Genomic DNA, 25,915 nt, shown 5'->3' on the forward strand with positions numbered 1-25,915 from the left:
AGATTAGAACGCTCTCCCTCTGTCAATGTAGTGAGGAGTCGGAACACTGACCTATCCAATATACAGTATGTGTTAGAAAATATGATAAAACGATAAAATATTGAAGAATTACCCATAACATAAGGTTATCTGCCAGTTTAGACTAGTCTATTTCATTGACAAAAATCCTTAAATGAAATGGCTCAAGGAACAACAGAAAGCACCTTGCTCTTCTTTACTAGAGGTATCAATGATAACGGTAAGTGGAAGAGTGCACTGAAATCAATTTTAGAAGGTCTCCAAACTTTGACCTAAAGAACAGCTGGAATAAATGAATTATACATGCCAATTGATGCATAACAGCCCACCGTGGAGAGGAACTAACCAGAAAGAGAAAGCGAGAGAGTTTACATTTTACACCACCTCACTGGCTCATAGGCACTCACTGTGTCTGTGGACAGAGCAGTTCCCTTAACTGCACTGAAGCACAGGGGTGTGTGTGTGTGTGTGTGTCTGTGTGCGTGCCGCAAGTGTGTGCATAGAGGGTTCAACAGGCTGGTTTTAACGAGATACACAGCAAAGCGATCCCTTGATTCTGAAATCCATAATAAATTCAATTCTTTCCAGCGTGCCGGCCAAAGAGCCAGTTTAAGAACTAACACACCGTGGAGAGGGAAACTAGTATGTTTTAGACATCTTCAGATGTCTCAGGGACAGCTTAACATGCTAAAATAAATGGCATATTATAAAACAATAAATTAGGCTGCACTCACACAGAGGAATGGACTTGGAGGAGCAAATCAAATATTAACAGGAGAATTGAAAACACAAGTCTCAGGCGGTGGAAATCAAAAGCCGGAGTGCTCCTTTCTCATGTTAGAGGTGGAGAACGGGAGGTGTGCTTTTAATCCTCCTGAGGTTGATAGTGTTTGAACATGCGCACACACACACAGTAGTGTGCCATCCTGACAGAGATTAGTGCCAAGCAGATTTCCCCAAAGCACAAGTCTAGAATGTTCTCTCTAGTGATGGGGGAAAGAAATCAATACAGTTCCATATCGGGATATTTCTGATGATATATCGTATCGTTTTGACAATATTGCAATATTACTTTTGCGCTAATTGGCTGTACCTGCACCAAAACTATTTTTCCTTCATAGCTTATTCTCCATCTTTTTAAATAGGTAGCCAATTTGACTGATCAAAACATGTTGTTTTCTCATGGCTCTATCTTGTCCCTCTGCTGCAGACATGTTTCGCAAATAAAATCACAGTATCGAATCACAATACATATAGAATTGTGAGAATCTCAACACATATCGGCACCTAAGTATTGTGATAATATCGTATTGTGAGGTCCCTGGCAATTCCCATCCCTAGTTCTCTCCCTGCCCAAACCTTTCCCATCAGGAGAGCTATAAAACAAAACAATATAAACCCCGACCCTGGATCAGCTCTTGGGGACAATGTTTGCATGAGTGGTGTGTGTGTGTGTGTGTGTGTGAGACTTACCGTAGTGCGCTTGGAAGGCCTGGGGCTTCACCACCTGACTGCAGTGGCTGCACATCACCAGGTAGAAGTCATCCTGTGCTGGACACTGGCCAAATATGGGCATGTCTGTGGTTCCATGGGGGAGAGAAAAACACAGATGAACAGGATGAAGATAACCAGTATCTAGCCTAAACTGTAGGAGGTAGACACAGGCAGTTGCTGAATGAAACATTTCAAACCATGCTGTGTTATGGAGGGAGATGGAGCCTAGCATTAAATACTCTAGGATGGTTATGGTTGATAAATCATTGCAGAGAAAAAATGATTGTACAGGTGCAGAGATTACAAACGCAGAGGGTACTCCTAGGTACTAGCCCCATTTCACAGTAGAGGAAACTACGTTTACGTAAACTACCTAGTGATAAAGAGGACCGAGCCAGCACTCCAAAGGTTACCTGCTGCAGAAGCAAACACACACACACACAGACTCGCTACACAACAAAGTAGGCAGGAGAAATACAGCCAGTGGCAGAGTCTCTGAATGATATGTGACTTCAAATCAAAAAGAGAGAATGGAGAGCAACTGCGATAGAGAGACTGCCATTTGGGCTTTAATGTACCATACCTGCAAATATTCAAATAAATAAATTCATCCAGGCAAAAAAGGACACCATCATTCACAGGAATGAATGTTATCTTACGTGTCAAGAAAACCACATTACCTGTTGAATGCAGTTAACAATGTCAAAATATTTAACCTTTGTCAGTCGTTGTGTTAGTTAAATGCTAGGTAAACAGATCCGATTGGTTATTTGATGGATTCAACACCACCACTCACAAACAACTCCCTCCTTTTTTGGTGAAAGCCTCATGATCATGGAAATCAGAGGGGTACGTTAGAAGATGAGACCCTCACAAGGAGAACTACAAAGAGCTAATGAAGGGGCTAATTATGAAACCACCCAGAGCGCCCGCCTGACCGCCATGGCAGACGAGGCCTCCTGTAGCTCAGTTGGTAGGGCATGGCGCTTGCAACGCCAGGGTTGTGGGTTCGATTCCCACGGGGGGCCAGTATGAAAAATTTATGCACTCACTAACTTTAAGTCGCTCTGGATAAGAGCGTCTGCTAAATGACTCAAATGTAAAAAATTTAACACACACACGGCTGAGGACACTTGAAACGTCACCAAGCGATGTCCACACAAAAGCTTACCTGTGCTCTTAGGGAAGTCATTTGCTGCTGTGGAGCGGGAATTAACAAGCCGACCCATACTTCACACAGGGTTAGTGTCTGGGCCCACTTCACTAAGTGTTAGCTCCTACCACTGAGGTGGAAGTATCGACTACTGGCTCAGATGAAAATGTCTGGTTAATTAACATATAAAGAGTTCATAGGCCTACCAAACAGAGTTACGGTCTACTACCGAATGATTTAAATGCAACCGTACCTTCTTAAGAACAAACCCTTCATATCTAAATGAGTGGAAAACAAAGTTGACAAGGTGAAATTGTTTTCATAGGAAAAATTAGGAGTCGCATTAAATTCCTATGCAAAAGCTCACACTGGCTATCATGGGTGTCCATTGGTCGCTTAAATGAGCTGAATCACCAGTCCACTCTGCATTCAGGACATGGCAGTGGCACTGCACTTGAAGCGCCTGACTTTAAAAGTGGTGAAGCTCCATTGTGCCATTTCATTCTCCATTTACTTGTGTGGTATGGAGATGAGAGAGGGAGAGCGGGTGAAGGTGTGAGTGAGTGAGTGAGTGAGTGAGTGAGTGAGTGAGTGAGTGAGTGAGTGAGTGAGTGAGTGAGTGAGTGAGTGAGTGAGTGAGTGAGAAGTTAATTTCACCATCCTTTTCCATGGCAGTGATGAATGATCTAGGTAGAGTAGTAGCAGCTATTGGAGGCACACAGCACAGAGGCTGACTGCACACACAGACACAGGGCAGCAACCTCTGACCTGCTGCCACTACATTCCCCAGCCTCCCCCTCTCAGTCTGCTATCAGTCAAATAGGTGAAGGCGAGTCAGAGATATTGGAGTGAGTGAACTCAGAAGCAGATCAGAGGAGAGAATCCCACAGTCATGTTCCAATATGTGAGTGTGTCATGTCTGGACTCTGGAGCGTGTGTGTGTATATGTGTGTGTGCGTGCGTGCGTAGGAACGGCTTTTCCACCAGGGAGATATGTGGTGAGTCATGGTAGTGGTGTAGTCATCCACAGGGTAAGCCATAGTACCCCCATTTCACAAGGCTTGGTCTGAATGACAATGTGCTAGGAGACAAAGACAAGAGGACACACTCCAGACCTGATGAGCATGTAGGAGTTTGTGGACCCAATGTGATATAAAACACAGGAGAGGAGCTGGTGTGTGTGGAGCCAGTAGGCCTGCAGTCCAACTAAGGACACACCCTAGCATCAGCCGTCCTGTACTCATCTATTTTCTTTCAAGACCATTGAACTGTAATCAATAGGTGAGGCTGTGATAGGTGAGGCCATTATGGTGGAAACCCTATCCAGTGTGTGCACCTATACATGGTGATGAGGTAGAGAGAATGAGGAAAGGAAGGCATTTGTGGCAGTAGCCTCAAGGTTAGAGAGGCCCAGCAGCCGCAAGGTTGCTGGTTAAAGCCCTAGGCTGGTCAACAGAAAAATGGAAATGGAACTGAACTGGCAGCCTGCTGGTCTCTGATCCCATGTATCATCTCCTGCAGTTGTGCCCTTGAGCAAGGCACTTAGCCCCCCACAATTGCTCTCCATCCAGGGATGCTGCACTGCTGCTGACCCTGTGCCTCTCAACGAGTGTGTGTGTACCTCTGGGTGTTGGGAAAGGCAGAAGACACATTTCTGTTCTAACCAATGGACACAATAAAGTCGTATTCTATTCTATTGATGTTTTTAGGACACGATCAGTGCTCCCCTGTTTTCCTACAGACAGCAGTTTACTGCACTAATATCATCCCATTGGATCCTGCAGGTCACACAAACAATTAGGGAAAAACAAAGTTCAGAACATCTGGGTCTTGTTCAGGTCATGTTCTCATTCTACTAAAATGAGCAAATATTTCCATTCATTTTCAAAAAGAAGTGATATTTCACTTCGTCTGTTCAGGTCCTTTCAAACAGTTCCGGAATCCTCTGCCTGACGAACAAGGCCCAGACTCTGAGGCCTTCAGACATGTAGCTGGTGCTTTTTCACAGTGCCAACACCTACTATGAGACACTGCCACATTTCACCTCTGCAGAATCAGCGGGCAGTGGCATACATTCTCAGTCCCCATCAGGTGTGTAGATATATGGTTTGACAAAACTATCTTCCACATTGGCACCAAACGTATCAAAACAACCAATTGAATTAGCATTCTCACTAAAATGGAACTGTCTTCGAACCTTTGGAGCCAACATTATCCCCATTTCAATTACATATTCCACACAAACCGAGCTCTGGTCCATACTCCTCTTAGTGATCCAACAAGCACTAAATGACACAAAGAAAAGGTTTCCTGAATCACTGTAATAATAGGCTATTGTAGCTGGACTAATGCAGTAGCACAACAGTGACTTTCCTGATCACATTCTGTCAACAAGCTTCTTGGTCTTCCTGAGAAAAAGTTAAGATGTAAATGAAGGTCATGTCAAAATTGTCTGGATCCAGGTGCTTTGCTGAACAGTTTTGGCTCCTTTTACGCCTGGAAATAAGTGTGTAAATCAGACAGGTCTGGTCTTCTGTTATGGCTTCTGTGAGACCTCTAGCATACAAGTGATTTGTTCTTAATTGTGCAATGTCACTGCAGTGCGCACACTGGCACCATTGTTTGCCAATGCAAATGCACTGTTAGATAAGTGCCCTGACAAGTAGGCTACAGTATATAACCCCTTCCATTTCAACATGAAAAAAAGCTATTTGGAAAAGTCTGAAATGAGCTGCCTACGTATTGCTGACATCACAAGTGTAGGCCTATGACACATGACAGCTATAGAGGACTTCAGGGGTGAGTTTAGCCTCGATCACACCTCATCTGGATATGTGTGCAACAAAAGTTCAACATTCACCTTCTGCGACCATTTCCGTCAAGCCGTCTACGCATACAATTTGATGCATACGTTCTTGAAATCTAACATATGCAACACACAGAACGCACTGCAACTGCCTCTGCAACGCAATGCTGCAAGGCAAACAGTGTTCCATTGGAAATGAATGTACTTCTGGTGTACCAAAACGCAATGACACTGTAGGTGTGATCGAGGCGTTTCCCCTGCTCTCTTGACTATAAGTGGGGTAACTTATTAAGGGAGAATTTAGCTTTCACCTTATAGATATTTAATGAATAGAACAAACTATTTTCTCATCTCCGTTCTTACTTCCCAAACAGTGAGTAAAGACTAGACTGACTGTGTGCAGTACATGATGTCCTTACATGTATAGTGCTTACTTTTACAAGTTGCTTTTTGGGAATCAAGTTGTAGCGTGACTTTACACTGAGGACAGTATCTTGTTACCATACTAAAGGTTAGGATTGGCTATGCTGATCCTAGATTTGTGCTTACGGGTAACTTCAGCCTAGAGTGACTATTTACAGCACAGTTTTTGTCACCATTACTAAAAAACATAATATTCTTCAGATTTTTTTTGCAAAAGGACCACTATGCCTTCTGATGGCTATGTGGCAAAATATAATTAAATGCGTTTGACTGCATTCCATTTTTTTGTTATGTCAGTGTTGCACATACAGCCTTGGGCTTCTCTAATTTTATAGCATGGTAATTAACATTTCAAGACAGCCTTGATCAGATCACTGACACCAACCCATGTAATAAATCAATTATAGATCATAGCAGCCAAAACAAAGAGTAAGGTCATCCTTTGTTGTTAATATTGTAAATGATGAGTACTTTATTGAGTGTGCTAATATAAATATGTGCTAAACAAAGATGTGAATGTGTAGTAGTTTAGTAGCACTATAAATATTCAACTAACATAGGAAAGCCATCTGAGGTTTTAGACCGTTTCCAACAAGAATAGCAGTTATTCTTAAAGTTGCACTATGCAGAAATCGCGCCGCAATTTCCTGGTTGCCAAAACTCGAATAGTTTGCCTAATTTCAGTTTATGTGACAAAATAAGATGGTAAAATGAATCTCTACACTATACTATCTAAAATGCTGTGAAATATATTTTCCAAAATCAAAAATATTGTTGTTTCAGCTGTTTGAAGCTGGTGTACAAAACTTTAAGTTAAAAACCCCCCACTAAAACTAAACTTAAGAATGGGAAGCTTAGAAATAGCACACATAAAACAGATCTACCGCTTCATAGACTTAATTTCAAGTAGAATTATAGATCTATAACTTACATTCTATGTGAATTTGGTCAGGTTGCCCAAAAAGTTACATATTGCCACTTTAAAGCTAGAATCCTTAGTTGCTACATTCATTTTTGGACTTTAAAAAAATATATATATATACACACACATACACATATATATATATATATATATATATGCATTGATTCTTGAAGAATATAGCTTATAAGCTTGTTTTAGTCCAATGTTTGTAAACAATGTAAATGTAAACAAACACTGTATAGCCTCAAAACATGAATAAAACTCTAAGTCTGATATCATGGATGGTTAGTCCTTGCATCTATGACTTGTTCTATGAATTTGCGAACAGTTATATTTCTCCAGGCCCTTCCCTCAGCTTTTAACCAAAACAGAGGCGGGGAGTCCGCTTTCTTATTGTTTCAATTAAGATTCTAGCTTTAATGAAAGCCTCATTGCACCCATTTTAACTGTGAAAGTGCCATCACCACACTGAGTGTGCCCATCCCCTAACCGTGCACACAGGCTTTTTCAGGTGGGCACAATGATACTTAACAGTCAGACAGAAATTATGGTGTAAAACAGATTTATAATTCTCTGTTGTGTAAGACAAACATACATTTCAGCTTTATTACATTACATGTATATTTTTCCACCCCACTGAATAAGCCCTGGTTGTTACCTGTGGTGTGCACCTACTTAGGGTCAGAGGATAGGAGCCCCCTCTTCAAGGTGTCAACTAGTGGCCACAGATTCCTGGGCTATATCATTGATTGATCAGACTTTTGTTGTCACCGGTCAGTCTGGTGCACTTGTTAAACAGAACAACCAGATTTCAGCCGGTGCAACCCAACAAATCCAAAACACACCTTGGCTTTGACAAAAGCGAGAACACTCACCATCTCTGCACAGTCGCATGGCTTCTCGATTTTTCCCGAACTCTTTCAAACTTTCCTCTGATTCAGCACCTAAAAGAGGCAATCGATTACACACTGAGATAAATAGTTGCACTTGCTTGCTTCTGCTGTTGTTACCAGTAGCGTTTCTTCATATTCCAAAAACTGCACGCAATCGGCAAAAAAGCTCACGATCATCGTTATGTCTCGATTCTACACACACATCCAGTACGCACGAGCACTCACCGTCGTTGCCGTGGAGTTTGGCAGCATTGACCCAGCTGCTCCAAGGCTGTCCCAACATTATTTCTGGACTAGGCATGGATCTGCGCTCCGCAACAGTCGCCATTGCTGTGGAGCCTTCTCCCCGCTGGATCTGCTGCTGTTGCTGCTTTAGCTGCCTGGCCACTCTGCGCTGCTCCCCCCTGACGTCATCATCGGCCCTTTCCGACATTCTTTCCGCTAGAATGTAACAAAACGGCAGTCAGCGTTATGGTGTTCTCAGGATTGCTTCATTGATAGACTCGGGCAAACGCATGTTTCCGTAACGCTAATCCCTTCGATTATGTGTTCAGAAGCTAGAGGGAGTGACACCACCGGAATAGCTCTTGTTTTGACGGGTGCATGTGTGCGAGGCCGTCCCCCGGTACATACAGTCTTGGCAATCGCAGATATCGCAGATAAAACTTTAAGGAGGAACATCTAAATTCACCTCCCTGAGTGCATTAAACGTAATAAATCCAGGTCACTTACACGGGGTGTGACAACAATATGTTGTCAACTAGAAAATAAATACTATACTCATCACCTTCTTATAGCCTATCCCTAATTGATACAGTTCACATTGTAGTAATTAGTTGTTGTTGTTTTTTTTTTATCGAAAAACCTGTTTAATTAATGAAAATGTGGTTAGTTATAGTAACATATTATTACTATTTTTATTGTATTTTTTTACAGTGCCCTAATATTGATCAAATGAATATGCTCCGATGTATTATATCATAACAACCTGAATCACTCTTGCTTCCAACTTCAGAATGATGACAGAGAGGGTACACACCCTCGATAATGCACATCGATGACCGAACAGTTCATTTATATAAAAATGCTTGTTAAAGTAAAACAATTAAGACAGGGACCTGTTTTTTGTCGCGGGATGGGGGACTAGATATTCATTGATGTCCTACTTCCTTAAAGCGCGACTGCTTTCCAGTTTACAGTACTGACAGATTCATATTTCTCACAACCTTTTGCAACACATCAGTGCTATGTGACGCATGGATGGAATTCCTACATCCATAATCTAGGAATTGGGAACACTTTACACCAAACAAGCAGAAAGAAAGCTATCCGTTCACGGTTACCTTTCTAAAAGACTTCATTCAGATGTACAGTTATATAAGAGTCTGTAGATTAGGTCTTACAAACATATGAATGTCTGAGGTCTTTATAGCATTGAAATATTCCTCGGATGTATACCTTCCACTTTCAAAATGGGATTCGGATGTATCTTCATATTATCTCATGTTTGTAACTCTCAGCACAGGCCTAAACTACTCCTGCTACTCATGGGCAGAATCAACTTGTAACAGATAGTGTACACTGTAACCTCACCTGCCATACAGGATTGAAGTTCGAAGTGAAAGTTATAACATTTTACATTTTAGTCATTTAGCAGATGCTCTTATCCAGAGTGACATGCAGTTAAGTGAGTGCATACATTTTTCATACTGGTTTCATAACATGTTAATAAGTGGTGAAATCCTACACAACCATCTTTAGTTTTTAATCTTGTTTACCAGTAGTAACCAGAAATTACTGAATGCATTTTCACTGCATGCGCAAAACTTCTACTGCCATTACAAAAGTCTAAAAGGACAAATAAGTGTGCAGAAACTAGCCCTATAAATGACAACTAATCAGTGCAACAATTTATGACAGACAGCGAAATGTGTAGGTATGATGCTGTGATGGAGCTGGTTTTGGGGGATTGTATATGGTTCCACAGTGTTAACGTATTACAAATATTAAATAATTGTATTCTAATCAATAATAAAATATTATTTGGCTAATTGTCTGCATCTGACAGACTGACATACTAAGAATAAAGTTAGGCTATTCTTTGAAATTACAAATGATAAATATTACACTTCCATGTTGGTCTATGCAGTTGTTATACCATATGTATTTAGGCCTACTGTTTATGGGACCAACGGGTCCGCCGTGCATCAGAAGGCATTGACTCAGGAGCCAATGCTGCTCTTCAGGTCTCAGGGATACCTCTATGACACTTCATCTCGCTTTGACCTCCTGACAGAGACTCATCCAGTTCATGGAACCAATATGACCCATGGGGTTCGAACTCAGGTTTATGGTGCAGCAGAAGAGCGCATCAGCCTAATAAGTCAAGGCCTAGGCATTGGCTCTTCCGGTCTCAGCCTAGGTTACTCATATGCGTCGTACCACTTCTGTTACATTTACTAATTTATTATCAATATCTTATTGAGATTTTGTAATGAAATGGCCGCTGAACAACTGCAGACCTGAGAGCAGTCTGATTGTAGCTATGTTGCAGGACTGTGGAGTGAGTCTCAAGATTGATGTGTAGAATGAGTAGAAATACAGGGTATTGTGCTCACTGAAACCTTACCTTGTCAAATGTGGAAAAGGGAACGCAATCTTAACTGGATCAGTAAAACCTCATCGGTTTGGGTGATCTCTGGTCACTCCACACAAGTTGTGGAAGGAATCTGGGTGAGATAGAGAAAGAGACGGGTGGGAAAAGTTAGTATTAGGTTAATTGTTTTCCTTGTCTTGATGCCGTAATCACTGTTTAGGGAATTACAGGTTGTCTGTCTGGAAGATAACACTGCCTCCAATGCTCCTGGTGGATCTGGCTGTAGCTCTGTGCTCGGCAGCTTTCAAGCTAGCACATGAGCTACTTATGGAGCTCCTCGCCGCAGCAGAGTAATCCAATCCAATAAGCACTATCCCTGGTTAACCACTCCAGAGCCCTGCAGTTTGCAGCGCAATAATCCCTTCCAAAGATGAGAAAAAACAACACTAAAATCATTTTCCCATTAAAACATTTTTTGAGAGGGGTTGGGGGCTTGAGCCACCTAACTTAATTTAGCTAGACACAGGAAACCAATTATTTCCACTAGAAAAACTGTTGCAAACTGTAGGCTTTTAATGCACCACACATAGTAGCCTAATATGACAGCAAGAAAATTAGTTGAAAAATTAAATACAGAACAGTAATAACAATTAGGCCATCCATTTTAGTTTTGTACACAAAAGCATTGTAAACATCAGTAGGCCCAGAACTAACTTCAAGAACTTTAGACAATTTCTGTTTTTTTTTACCATTGTAGGTTACTCATCAATTCAACACAATGTGAATAATGAAAACAGTATTACAAAGATAAGACATTAAATAGGTGTAGGTGGTGAATATGAAACCCTTTAGGGCTGACCCCAATTAGTCGACTGGTCGATTGTTTGGTCGTTAGGCTGTTGGTCGACCAAGATTTCTTTAGTCGAGCAGTAACAAATATATACACTACCGTTCAAAGGTTAGGGCACTCTAATGTATTTGTCCTCTTGCTCAGTTGTGCACCGGGGCCTCCCACTCCTCTTTCTATTCTGGTTAGAGCCAGTTTACGCTGTTCTGTGAAGGGAGTAGTACACAGCGTTGTACAAATTCAGTTTTTGGCAATTTCTCGAATGGAATAGCCTTAATTTCTCAGAACAAGAATAGACTGACGAGTTTCAGAAGAAAGTTATTTGTTTCTGGCCATTTTGAGCCTGTAATCGAACCCACAATTGCCGATGCTCCAGATACTCAACTAGTCTCTTTAAATCACCACAACAGTTTTCAGCTGTGCTAACATAATTGCAAAAGGGTTTTCTAATGTTCAATTAGCCTTTTAAAATGATCAACTTGGATTAGCAAACACAACGTGCCATTGGAACACAGGACTGTTGGTTGCTGACAATGGGCCTCTGTACGCCTATGTAGATATTCCATAAAAGAAATCAGCCGTTTCCAGCTACAATAGCCATTTACAACATTAACAATGTCTCAACTGTATTTCTGATCAATTTGATGTTATTTTAATGGACAAAAAAATGGCTTTTTTTTCGAAAACAAGGACATTTCTAAGTGACCCCAAACTTTTGAACATAGTGTATATTTGCGCCCATCTCATCAAACTAATCCATCTCAGTGAACTAATCCATTGCGGAGGCCTAGACTAAAAGCCATTTTATGCTTGATCTGAAAATGTGGTTGGAGGCTCCATATAGAGGATGTGACGCAATTGCGGAGCCTCCAGAGGCATGCAGAGGCCAAATCGAGTTCTGTACCGCATCGCCATGCGACTCCCAAATGTTGTAACAATGCAGACGGCTCTGTATAACTCAGAATTGACATGATTGGTTGACGGTAGGTGGGGGCGGTACATCCTGTAGAAAAACAAACTCACTTCCTTGACAACAGCTCTGCACTGCTCCACGAAGCGGAAGAAGTATGAATGCTCTGACTTCTGCTGAGGCCGTATCACCGTCGGATTGACCATGCGCCCAGATGCACAATGCACTTATCTCTCCAGAATGCGCCCTCTCCCGCCAATTTGTGCACATTCATTGTTTCATAACTTCATGGTGTGAATTGTTTGCGTTTGATTGTTAGTGTATATCAATTCCCCATTACATATATCACCAGTAGTACATTTACCGTTAATTCCTATAATTTCTAATATACAATGTTTGTTATTTTGGTTACGGTAATTTATGTTAATGTATTCGGCTCCAGAGTGGCGCAGCTGTTTAAGGCACTGCATCTCAGTGCTTGAGGCGTCACTACAGACCCCCTGGTTCGATTCCAGGTTGTATCACAACCGGCCGTGATTGGGAGTCCCATAGGGCAGCGCACAATTGGCCCAGCGTCATCCGGGTTTGGCCGGTCATTGTAAATAAGAATTTGTTTTTAACTGACTTGCCTAGATAAATAAAGGTAAAATAAAATATAAAATAAATTACTATTCCAGTCTTCCCGTTATCATTGTCGGAGTGGACACAATGTTTGCAGAGTGCACAACCTATGCTACACTTGTGAGAAACAAGTTTTGGTTTATTTCATTCCATTTACGAGTTTTGTCAATTTAATCATTGTATTTTTGTTTGGAGCGCTCCTGTCAATGTGGAGTTAGGACGCGCACGCATAGAAGTAGGCCTATAAGTTACCTGGCCTGCGCGTAAATGTAGACATAGAAAATGTACCCATTTGGGGATCTGATAGTATTTCTGATTGGCTTAACGCACCACCATTAATGACCTGTGGAGCTTCTCAAAGTAATGTTTTCTTCACCTCAAACTGCAAGCAAACAAAGTCTGTTTTTACATCCATTGAGAATTACAATAGTTCCTCAATGTATTTGAAAAATCTTTCCAGCTCTCTCCCTTTCGATAACCACTCAGCTTGAAAGGGTAAAATGTCATGCTCTGATCCAGTGGAAACGTCATAAAATAGTTGTCCAGAGCTCACTGGCGCAGGAAACTCTGAGGGCCCAGAATATTTTATACAATGTTACAAGTTCACTAGCTCAAGCTTTGGGGCAGACCCAAAGTTAATAGTTGATACAATGTTTCAAGTTCTTTGCAGACAGGCCATGTGTAGCCAATGTGATTTATAGGATACTTATTTTTATCAGGATATTTTCTACATGCAGGCAGCAATGTTTTTATTTGTTGGCTTTATTTATTTGACATAGTTGGCAATGGCAATATAAGTTACTTTTTAGGTTTGTATAATTTTTATTTTGATTTGGATAGAATTTTGATTAACCACATGACAATGATTTTGACATATGAAGACGTTATTATAAATTAAATTAAACCGTTTCACGAAAATGTGCATATGAAAACCATAACTGGCACGCAGATCGGTAGAAATGGTAAGATAAATTGGCATTCCACATGAGAAAGGTTGCAGACTCCTCGTGTAGCCTATTACCAGCAACTTCAGCAGTGTAATGGCAGAATATGCTAAAGCCAGCAGGAGGAGAATAGTTGGGTCAGGTTACATTTTATTTATCTAGATCTCTGGCGCCCTCGAGGCATTTGTCTTATTTCATCAAACCATAATCTTAAAGCCATCAGACAGGCTCAACGCATATAGTTGATTTTATTAAAACACATAGGGTGTAAAAACATGTCTATATATGGAAAAATACACATACACATTTTTCGACCAATCGATTGGGGTGTAGGGTTTGAGCATAGCCTGAAGGTAGGGAGGGGCAGTTCCCCTTGCTGCTCCGTAGGCAAGCACCAGGGTCTTGAAGTGGATCTGTACTTCGACTGGAAGCCAGTGGAGTGTGCGGAGGAGTGGTGTGAGATGGGACAACTTGGTAATGTTCAACACCAGGCGGGCTGCAGCGTTCTGGATAAGTTGCAGGGGTTTGATGGCAAAAGCAGAGAGCCCAGCCAACAAAGAGTTGCAGTAGTCCAGACGGGAGATGACAAGTGCCTGGAATAGGACCTGCACTGCTTCCTGTGTGAGGAAAGTTCATACTCTATGGATGTTGTAGCATGAACCTGCAGAAGCGAGTCACTGCTTTGATGTTTGCAGAGAACGACAGGGTGTTGTCCAGGGTCATGCCAAGGTTCTTTGCATTCTGGGAGGGGGACACCGTGGAGTTGTCAACCGTGATGGAGAGGTCTTGGAGCATGCATGCCTTCCACGGGAGGAAGAGCAGCTCCATCTTGTCGAGGTTGAGCTTGAGATGTCTGCCAGGCACGTTGAGATGCGTGTCGCCACCTGAGTGTCAGAAGGGGGTAAGAAGAAAAGTAGTTGAGTGTCATCTGCATAGCAATGATAGGAGAGACATCATTTGTGAGGATATGAAGGAGCCGAGTGACTTGGTGTATAGAGAGAAGAGGAAAGGGCCTAAATCCGAGCCCTGAAGTGAGAGGACCTGGTGCAGACACAAATCCTCTCCACGTCACCTGGTACGAGCAACCTGCCGATATGAGACGCCCAGCCCTGAAAAGGTGGAAAGGAGGATCTGATGGTTCACGGTGTCGAAGGCAGCAGATAGATCTAGCAGGATGAGAACAGAGAGTCAGCTATGTCAGAGCGGAGAGCCTCCGTGACACAGAGGAGAGCGGTCTCAGTTGAGTGAGCCATCTTGAAGACTGACTGGTTAGGGTCAAGAAGATCGAGAGAGATAATGAGAGAGTTGGTCATAGACAGCAAACTGTTTTGGAAAGGAAAGAAAAAAGGGATACCGGACTGTAGTTTTTGATGTCAGAGGGGTCGAGTATTGGTTTCTTGAGGAGGGGAGCAACTCTGGCCATCTTGAAATCAGTCAGTGGTCAGGGATGAGTTGATGAAGGAAGTGAGGAATAATATAATGATAATAATAATATATGCCATTTAGCAGATGTTTTTATCCAATGCGACTTACAGTCATGCATGCATACATTTTACGTATGGGTCGTCCCGGGAATTGAACCCACTACCCTGGCATTACAAGCGCCATGCTCTACCAATTGAGCTACATAGGACCACGGGAGGTCTCCAGAGATGATCTGGAGAAGGGAGGAGGGGATAGGGTCGAGCAGGCAAGTTGTCGGGTGTGCTAGACATCACTAGTCCCAGGATTTCATCTGGAGAGAGAGGAGAGAAAGAGATCAATGTGTAGGGTAGTTCTTTGTGAGCGGGAGCAGTGGACTCAATAGGAGTGAAAGAGAAGCGGATGTCGTCTACCGTCTACCGTCTTCTTCAAAGTGGCTGACAAAGTCATCCGCAGAGAGGGAGGAGGGAGGGGAAGGAGGTGGAGGATTAAGGAGGGATGAGAAGTTGGAAAATAGTTTCCTAGGGTTAGAGCCAGAAGTGATAGAAAGCGGCTTTAGCAGCAGATACAGAGGAGGAGAAGGTAGAGAAGAGAGAGGGGAAGGATGATAAGTCCTCTGGAAGTTTAGTTTTCTTCCATTTTTGCTCAGCTGCACATACTAGTGAGGCCTTGTTTAATCAAAAAAATATGTACACACCCTTAAATCACAAAACACAATATAGGCCTAGGCTACATCAGCACTGATGCATCATGACTTCAACCAGCCTAGGCCTACTAGATTAAGTGAAGTAGAAGGGCTGGGCGATATATTCATTTGAATGTATGTTTTAGCACAATGTTCCAAATGCCTGTATCGCAAGAATATAGTTTTTTTGACCTCGGTTGTCAGGTGAACAGTGTTTCCTCCGACACATTGGTGTGGCTGGCTTCCGGGCTAGGCAGGCGGGTGTTAAGAAGCGCAGTTTGACGGGTCATGTTTCGGAGGACGCAAGACTCGACCTCCCGAGTTGCAGCGATGAGACAAGATCGAAATTGGGGAGACAAAGTAAAATAAAATAAAATAAAAAGAGAAGACTCTACTAAAAACAAGCGTATCAATGAACATGACTGTGGAAAATGAATGCTCCGTTTCTGTACCGCTAGCAGCATTTCAGCCACAGACTGTCCAGTCTGTGTTTTACAAAATGTGTAATGAGCATAAAAAGATGCATTTATATCACGAATTGGAAACTTGTTCTCATTCTGACAAAATATGCATCTTCTTAACCAGGTAGGCCACTTGACTTCAATATCTTAACAAAGTGAATAGGTCATGTTGTTCAAACAGTTGGAGACGGACAAGAGGGTGTTTTCATAACAGTTCAACTGTTCTACCTTGTTAGCAAGCAAATAGATTCAAGTTGTTTAGACTTTAAATATAAAGATTAACTGGTTTCTCACTAGCACGTTGGCTTGCGCTTGAGAGATTGTTTATGAGAGTGTGTTAATTTTCTATAACGCCTGCTACAAGAACTTGGTCATTATTAGTGGATGTGCATTGTGCATGGTTCTGGTTAAATAAATAAAAAATATATCATTTTTCATTGACAGTCTTGAAGGCCAGATCAGTGATTATTGGAAAAAAGCAGGTTAAACAATTTGGTAAAATAATTAAATGATTAGTGAGTCTTATGGTTGTGGGAGGCTTATATTTAGTATAGATATAATTTTACATGCAGTGTATTGACCTTTAATTGTGCAACAAGGCTAATTTACAGAAAACAAAAAAGAGATATAGATCATGAATCGCCCATGTTTGAAAAAAATGGAGATATGATTTTTAGGCCATATCGCCCAGCCCTACACAGTAAGCAACATAGTGTAGCAATGATAGGAGAGACCTCAGTTGGTAGAGCATGGCGCTTTCACCACCAGGGTTGTGGGTTTGATTCCCGGGGCCACCCATACGTAAAATGTATGCACACGACTAAGTCACTTTTGATAAAAGTGTCTGCTAAATGGCATATATTATTACTAGAGGAGTTAAGCCTAGTTCATTCAAAAGCCACATTTTCCAAATTGTGTAACTAGCAAGAAGGCCTAATCTATTGAAATCATGAGACCCAAAAAAATTCTAAGTTACTTACTTTATTTACCGGTCAGCTAGCATTAGCTGCATTTGGTCTACATGAAAATGAATAGTGAAAGAGTCACTTGGGTCATTCCACCTCAAAAAGCACAAGAAAGAGGATTTGACACCCACCATCTCAGATTGTTCTGAAATCGTTTTGGTTGTTAGAAACATAAGATTAGCATTCCTACAACATTGTTTTGTTCAAATATAATTTGATCTCTAAGAAATTAAGCGAATTGATTGCACCCAAATTGGCCATTTTAATTCATAGGATTCATTTTCATATTTAATAAATGTAGTATCTAACATCCAATTTGGACCAAACTTTTTCGAACATTGAGTTAGACATGAGGAATCCAAAGAAATTGTCAAAAGCCAACCACGGACTCCCACCCCAACAACGAGTATATAGTATCAGTTCTCTATGTCTGACAAGTAGTATGGAGTTGCAGCTTGGAGTATTGTTTCTTCATCCTATGTAATGTATTCTAATTGAATTTGGTGATGTTTTTTTTCCCCATTCAGAGAAATTAGTCATTTAAGTTGTTAGGTTCATGTCCCATCCTACATCCTGATATTACCAGGTCCTAACCACTAGATGGTGCTGTTTCCTCTATTTGGTGAAAAAGGTTTGAAGAAATACCACCCTCAATGTTAAAGGGATAGTTCACCCAAATAAAAAAATATATATTGGTTTCCTTACCCTTGTAAGCAGCCTATGGACAAGGTATGACAGCAACCCATGCTTTGGTTTCGTTGGCCACTGTTTCAACGAAACCAATGCAAGTCAATGGTACCTTTATTAGTATTTTCACACTTCATATCCAAATCATTCTAAAGTATCAAAAAAATGATTGTGTAACTCCATGATGTTACTTATAGATGGATATGAAGCCTGAAAATGCCAATATAGGTACCATTGACTTGCATTGGATGTGCCACAAATGTAAAAAAGTTAACATTTGAAACAGTGGCCAGTCAGGTAAACAAATCCAAAGCATGGGTTGCTGTCATACCTTGTTCATAGACTGCTTACAGGTTAAGGAAACGAATATGTAATTTCTAATTTGGGTGAACTATCCCTTTAACATTGAGGGGGAGGATTCTATTTTTTGTTAAATCACCTAATAGCAGGAACAGCATCATCTCGTGGTCAGAACCTGGTAATATCAGGAGGTAGGATGGGACATAAACTTAACTTCAATGACTAATTTCTCTGAACAGGGTAAAAAAACATCTTCAAATTCACTAAGAATACATTACATAGGATGAAGAAACAATACTCCAAGCCGCAACTCCATACGCTCTGGCTAAGAGCGTCTGCTAAATGACGTTAATGTGCCCTTGAGCAAGGCACTTAACCCTAATTGCTCCTGTAAGTCGCTCTGGATAAGAGCGTCTGCTAAATGACTAAAATGTAAATGTATACTACTTGTCAGCCATAGAGAACTGATACTATATACTCATTGGGGTGGGATTGGTGTGGGGTGTGGCGGAGTCCATGGGTGTCTTTTGCCCATTTCTTTGGATTCCTCATGTCTTACTCATTGATAGAAAAAAGTTTGGCCCAAATCGGATGATAGGTACTATATTAATTAAATATTATATTAATCCTATAAAATTGCCAATTTGGATGCAATCAATTTGCTTAATTTCTCAGATATCAAATTATATTTCAACAAAATAACATTGCAGGAATGTTAATCTTTTCTGTTTCTAACTACAGAAAGGATTCAGAACAATCTGAGATGGTGGGTGTCATGGCTTGCTTAAATGACATTGAGCGACCCACTTGTTAACTTGACTAAAACAATTACTAATCAAGAACATTAGCTATCTAGTAGGTTAAATGTATTATTTGAGTAAATGACATAATTGTGTCAAAATAATGAAAAAGATTTACAGCAGCAGGAAAGAAAAATTAAGCCTGTTTTATACAATGTATTTAGGCTACTTTTGGTTTGGTTTGTCAGTTACACTGATTAAAAACCAATGCACACTTTGGTCACGCATATGACTGTTCATATGAACCGCATTGTGGCACAGAGCCATTTCACCGCTCAACACCAATGTTCTCTGCACAAAATACATTTTACATCGAGAAATTTATAAATGCATAGTTTACACTGCATTGAGACAAGTTTAAAAGTAACATCATACTTATTAATGTTTAATAGTGGCTCATCGAGGGGGGAAAATAAAAAAATGACACACTTGTCATCTGACAGTTGATGGTGGCATTGACATTGTTTGTTGACATTGCACTGTCAAGTGCACATCCCTCAACGATTATGTTCACAAGTTCAACAATTTGTCTAATTACCCTACATTTGCACTAAATAATTAAAGTTAACTGCTAAAATAGGGCACAAAAAAACAAACATGTAGGCCAGGCAGCCAATAGCGTGCCAGAAACAGAAGTTAAACATGTTAACGTTATTTATATGTGAAGTTAACTAGCTAGCTAAACAACATAGCTATATGGTAGCTAGGTATTAGTTGAACCAGTATCTGGGCAGAGGAGACGATGATCTCGTCATATTCATTGTCTCCTCTGCCCAGGCACTGGTTCAGGTATTAGTATATTAGATACTACTATTATATTAGTTAGGGACTGTAGTTGCATCTCAGACTTTGACACCATGGGCAAATTGACAGTTGGCTAGCTAGCTCTGGGAATGTTGGATTCCAGATTGCATCACATAAAACCAAGTGAATAACATGACATAACTACAGATTCAAACACAAAATATCTTATCTGACTGTGAAATTAGCTGTAAAAGATGCCCAGCTCACCAAAATGTAGCTAATTTTGCAATCAATCGAAGAGTTGCTAATATTAGCGCTAGCCCAAGTAAGCTTGCTAGCTAGCTAGCTGGCCAGACATGTCTTCCAATGAAGCTGGCAAAAGCACAGCATAAGTCATTAACAGCCTTAATAGAAACATGATGTATTTACACTTACAAGGGTCCTGGACGTTGGGGATGCAAATGTGACGGCAGACAGATGGAAATCTGTTGAATGTGGCAGATATTAAAGTCAGGAGATCGTGAAAAAATAACGAATGCAATGCTCACTGACTGTGGAGGTCTTTACCAGGTGCTTCCATGTCTGTTTACCAGAATGCATTCTGGGACGTGTACGTCACTTCACCAGCACGCACGCACGTTGCAGCCCTGCCAGCACGCGGTTTCAAAATGCTGAAACTGGTGCCATTTTGTGTCTTCTCAAAGGGGCCAAGTAACAATTTCCAGCTAAATAAAGGCACCGTAATGGTGAACAAAGAAGTGCAGTTTCATGTGATTCGCATGCTGTCAAAATTAACACGAGGCCTTTTGACCAATCCATGTCCCTTTATTAAGAGGTGGGACATTTCCAGTAGCCTTGTTTATTTATGCCACGGAGTTTCCAAACGTGTCTTTGTTGGAACTTTCAGACAACTGGGAACTCGGGGGAAAAACGAGGTCAAATCATAGCGCCAGTGTTCTTCAGGTCGGAGCTCTAAAAAGATGCCCGAGTTTCTGACTGGAATTCCTAGTTGGATGAACGTTCAAATCGGAGTTCGTTTTTTAACGAGTCCCAAGTTGTCTTGAACGCACTGAAGTCGGAGATTTCCGAGTTTCCACTTCCGAGTTGTATGAACGTGGCATATTTCCTTGAACAAATAAAGTTGAATTCAAAGAAGAAACTAATCTTGATGGGCAAATGGGTGCTGTAACTGATGGTGAGATTGTTAATTGTTTGATATTACCCAATTTGTTGAAAATGGTTTCTTAATCATGAAGTAGCTACCTGTCTTAAATAGTTCTGCGTATTTGAAATGGCCATTTTAATCTTGTCTTGAAGGCCTCAGCTACATTGATTGGCTAGCTAACGTTAGCAAGCGACCGTTACATGTATTTGTTAGCTATGCTAACTAGCTAGTGAACTATTGTGTACAGTATTTCATGAGTACGTGATGATGATAGGCGCTACATATCTCTTGTGTTTAACTAACTACATAATTTTACATAAGTGTGCATGGCGGACCTTTCTGAGTTTGTCATGAACAAGCGATATGAATGTGTTACTAGTTAGCAGACATGAAGCTAGGGTTAGCTTGCAAAGGTTGTTGGTCTGGAGGTGGTCAATGTGCTCATTGCTAACTTCTACATTACAGACGAAGTTATTCGAAAACGTCTTCTCATTGATGGAGACGGGGCTGGAGACGACCGACGTATCAATGTTCTTTTGAAGAGCTTTACTAAATGGTGCAATTCAACTGGGTCGCCTCAAGAAGGGTAAATGTGACTGCTCTGCCCTGTGTGATAAGCCGTTGTTGCTACTATCTAACCACCAATCATTGCCTTTAATACCAGGAGAAGTTGATTTGACTGACTATTTTTATATATATATATATATATCATTTTTATTTAACCTTTTAATTTAACAGAGAAGACCTATTGAGACATAGGTCTCTTTTTCAAATGCACCCTGTATAGTCCCCTGTAGTTCAGTTGGTAGAGCATGGCGCTTGCAACGCCAGGATTATGGGTTTGTTTCCCACGGGGGCCAGTATGAAAATGTATGCACTCACTAACTGTAAGTCGCTCTGGATAAGAGCGTCTGCTAAATGACTAAAATGTAAATAATACAACACAAATATACACATTATATGGATGGATAGAATCTCACAAATCACCCAGAAAAACAGTTTGATTCTTCCACAAAGAAGTTCCCAATCAACACTTTAAATTGCCTGAATGGCACCAGAACATCAAGATGAAATGTATTTAGAATTTTGTTCCAGCAATACAGTGCATTAAAACTGAAAGCAGATTCACCTAGCTCGGTGGAGAACCTAGGAACCTCAAGTTAACCAATCCTGTGAAGGGGTTCAGCAACTCTGATGTCCACACTTCAACAGCAAAGTTGGATAAGACAACGTTTTTGAAGTAGGGCCTTGTAAACAAAAGGAGTAATGTGGAGATCTACGGGTCTTCAGTGAAGTCCAGCCAACCTTTTGATACAGAATGCAGAGATGAGTATCAAAACTGTCACCTGTAACAAAATGAAGGGCACTATTGTAGATGGCATCCAAAGGTTTAAGATTAGTAGCAGCTGCACTTTGATAAATATCACCATAATCAAGAACAGATAAAAAGGTATACTGAATAATCTGCTTTCTACTGCTTAGTGAAAGGCATGATCTGTTTCTGTAGAAATAGCCAACTTTAAATCATAGCTTCTTAAGCAGCATTTTTTATATATATATATGTATATGTATGTATGTAGTTCATCTGAAACATTCTTACAAGAGTTTAAAAACATGTATTTGGTTTTGTCCGTATTAAGCACAAGTTTTAAATCAGCATAGCTAATAAATCTTACTGGTTTTGACACAGCCAGATCAACAATCGGAGCAATAGCATACATAATAGTATCATCCGCATATACACTACATGACCAAAAGTATGAGGACACCCGTTCGTCAAACATCTCATTCCAAAATCATTGGCATTAATATGGAGTTGGTCTCCCTTTGTTGCTTTAACAGCCTCCACTCTTCTGGGAAGGCTTTCCACTAGATGTTGGAACATTGCTGCGGGGACTTGCTTCCATTCGGCCACAAAGCATTAGTGAGGTTGGGCGATTAGGCCTGGCACGCAGTCAGCTTTTCAATTCATCCCAAAGGTGTTTCGATGGGGTTGAGATCAGGGTTCTGTGCAGGCCAGTCAAGTTCTTCCACACCGATCTCAACAAACCATTTCTGTATGGACCTTGCTTTGTGCACGGGGGCATTGTCATGCTGAAATAGGAAAGGGCCTTCCCCAAACGGTTGCCACAAAGTTGGAAGCACAGAATTGTCTAGAATGTCATTGTATGCTGTAGCGTTAAGATTTCCCTTCACTGGAACTAAGGGGCCAAGCCCGAACCATGAAAAACAGCCCCAGACTATTATTCCTCCTCCATCAAACTATACAGTTGGCACTATGCATTGGGACAGGTAGCGTTCTCCTGGCATCCGCCAAACCCAGTTTTGTCCATCGGACTGCCAGATGATCACTCCAGCGAATGCTTTTCCACTGCTCCAGAGTCCAATGGCGGCGAGCTTTACACCACTCCAGCAGACGCTTGGCATTGCACATGGTGATCTTAGGCTTGTGTGCGGCTGCTCGGCCATGGAAACCCATTTCATGAAGCTGCCGACGAACAGTTCTCGTGCTGTCGTTGCTTCCAGAGGCAGTTTGGAACTTGGTATTGAGTGTTGGAACCGAGGACAGGCATTTTTTTTTTTACGCGCTTCAGCACTCGGCGGTCCCGTTCTGTGAGCTTGTGTGGCCTACCACTTCGCGGCTGAGCTGTTGATGCTCCTAGATGTTTCCACTTCACAATAACAGCACTTACAGTTGACCGGGACAGCTCTAGCAGGGCAGACATTTGACGAACTGACTTGTTGGGAAGGTGGCATCCTATGACGGTGCCACGTTGAAAGTCACTGAGCGCTTCAGTAAGGCAGTTCTACTGCCAATGTTTGTCTATGGACATTGCATGGCTGTGTGCTCGACGTTATACACCTGTAATCAACGGGTGTGGCTAAAATAGCCGAATCCACTAATTTGAAGGGGTGTCCACATACTTTTGTGTAGATTCATTTTACCATTTTTAACAGATTGACCAATGGTGTTTAAATGTTTTCATTGACGTTTACATCAACTGTCATGTAAACTATCTCAAAGTGAAATTATAATGTATTCCTCTTTGCAGATTCACACAGTACCAGAGGATGTTGGGTACATTGGCACAATGTGAATTCTCAATGGGGAAGACCTTGCTGGTGTATGACATGAACCTCCGGGAAATGGAAAACTATGAGAAAATATACACCGACATAGGTGAGAGAAAAGACACTGGCATCTCAGTCCGTTACACCAGGGTTTCCCAAACGTATTCCTTCCCCCCTCCCGCCCTACACAGGATTCAAATAATCAAAGCTTAATGATGAGTTGGTTATTTGAATCAGTTGTGTTAGTGCTAGGGAAAAAAACTAAACGTGCATCCGGAGGGTCAGGACAGAGTTTGGGCAACCCTGCATTACACTATGTTCTACTGTCAACCCATAACTTAGTCAACACTTAGTCATGCCATATTTGATTCTCTTCTTTCTCTTAAGAACGAAACATCACATCAGCACATGATAAAATATCAGAATGCAAAAAGGAGATCCAGAGGGCAAAGAGAATACGAAAGAATCGTCAAGGTGAGGTTAACCTGGGTGCACTTAAAGATGTATTAAAGTGCAAGATGGCTGTATACGTTTTGGGGAAATTATCTATTGTTTTTAACTTGCACAGTTGTTTAGTCTTGTGTCAATACTTTTAGTACAGGAATCTGGCAGAGTACTTTTCATGCTAGAGTACACTTTAAAATGTTCTTTGTCCTTTTAATTTTGCATTTGGCAGAGTATGATGCACTGGCAAAGGTCATCCAGCAACATCCAGATCGCCATGAAACACTAAAGTGAGTTTACTTCCTCATTTCTCTACACATTTTAATGGAGGCAGCCAACATGTACATCTATGCAGATACAGGTATACATGTACATGCATATATTTCGATTTTAGATGTGCGCTTTTCTTTTTACCACAGGCAGTTGGAGGCGCTTGACAAAGAGCTCCAGCAGTTGTCTCACATCAAAGAGAATGTGGAAGATAAGGTAGGCCTGTTTGCTTTGTTTGATTGATATATTATCTTAATTATAGATTTGTATGGTGTTTTCTTAATATATTGTCTGTTTGTCCTTCAGCTGGAGTTGAGGAAGAAACAGTTCCATGTGCTCCTCAGTACCATCCAGGAACTACAGCAGACACTGGAGAGTAAGTATGACTGTAGCCGTTGTGCTCTCCTATGGCAAGATGGGCTATGAGTATGCTGGACTGTGTTTTGTCGGTTATTGATTGTGATCCACCTCCACTACTCCTGTGTAATGATGTTTATATATTCTGGTTTCTCTCAGATGATGAGAAGTCAGAGAATGATGACACTCAGGAAAGCTCCATGGAGAATGGAGAATGAATGCATCTCAGCTGTCAATGTAATTTAGTTATGTACAATTTTTTTGTTTTTGATAATGCTTTTCATTTGAGCAATGAAGTTTCACTTGAGTTTGTCTTGAGTTGACATTTTAGTTTTTATAATACCTGTATGTTTTTTTTTTTTGCTGAATAAAGTTGTAAATTGCTCTTCCACATTCTTTCTTCATTAGAATGTCAGTCGGGTTAGGGATGTTTATGAATAAGCTGTCACTGGGTGGGAGTGTAGCTAGGGGTTATTGTTTTCCTATATTCACCTTGGCACTAACATGACTTTGGTTTGAGGATCCTCTCACAAATGTTTATGTATACACCAGGGGTTGGAACCGGTTCAGGGAACAGAACCGAAAACCGGAAAATACATTTTTCAAGGAACGGAAGCTGGGATGAAAGTGATCCATACTGTTCCGGAACAGAACCGTTATTTTAAAAACATGGGAACCGGTTAATAATGTTATTTTACGTTCCAGGCATTTTTTTTCTAGTCCCACAACAAAACGCGACAAAGCGCCTAACAAAAGCCCTCATTCTGCCACTCAAACTTATTGCAAGCTGAAAATCTTTGTGTGTTTAGGCTACCTGCCCCTCTCCCTCAGAAGCATATGCTACTGTACTGATGTTACAAGCATAATTCAGAAGGTAGGTAGAGAGATTTTTATTATATAGAGAATGGATTAACTT

General features: G+C 41.1%; 2 protein-coding genes across 2 annotated transcripts in view; one reads left to right on the plus strand and one right to left on the minus strand.

The window, feature by feature from the left end:
• LOC123492033 (ataxin-7-like) overlaps positions 1-20,262 on the minus strand; it is a 39,255-nt gene extending 18,993 nt beyond the window's left edge. Inside the window, exons 1-5 of the mRNA XM_045223686.1 lie at positions 20,127-20,262; positions 10,339-10,438; positions 7,935-8,150; positions 7,692-7,760; positions 1,492-1,596 (exon numbers count right to left, since the gene is read on the minus strand). Of these exons, the coding sequence (XP_045079621.1) occupies positions 1,492-1,596; positions 7,692-7,760; positions 7,935-8,142 (382 nt within the window). The 5' untranslated portion in view covers positions 8,143-8,150; positions 10,339-10,438; positions 20,127-20,262. The remainder of the gene's footprint in view (positions 1-1,491; positions 1,597-7,691; positions 7,761-7,934; positions 8,151-10,338; positions 10,439-20,126) is intronic.
• Positions 20,263-20,522: 260 nt separating this feature from the next.
• Positions 20,523-25,388, plus strand: thoc7 (THO complex 7). Its single transcript, XM_045224026.1, has 8 exons — positions 20,523-20,886; positions 21,322-21,442; positions 23,910-24,037; positions 24,316-24,402; positions 24,605-24,662; positions 24,792-24,858; positions 24,949-25,018; positions 25,159-25,388. Exons 1-8 carry the CDS (start codon positions 20,868-20,870, stop codon positions 25,215-25,217), a joined length of 609 nt encoding a protein of 202 aa, XP_045079961.1. The 5' UTR covers positions 20,523-20,867; the 3' UTR covers positions 25,218-25,388.
• Positions 25,389-25,915: the final 527 nt, after the last annotated feature.

Source organism: Coregonus clupeaformis, chromosome 12 (assembly GCF_020615455.1).
Source record: "Coregonus clupeaformis isolate EN_2021a chromosome 12, ASM2061545v1, whole genome shotgun sequence".
Lineage (NCBI taxonomy): Eukaryota > Metazoa > Chordata > Actinopteri > Salmoniformes > Salmonidae > Coregonus > Coregonus clupeaformis.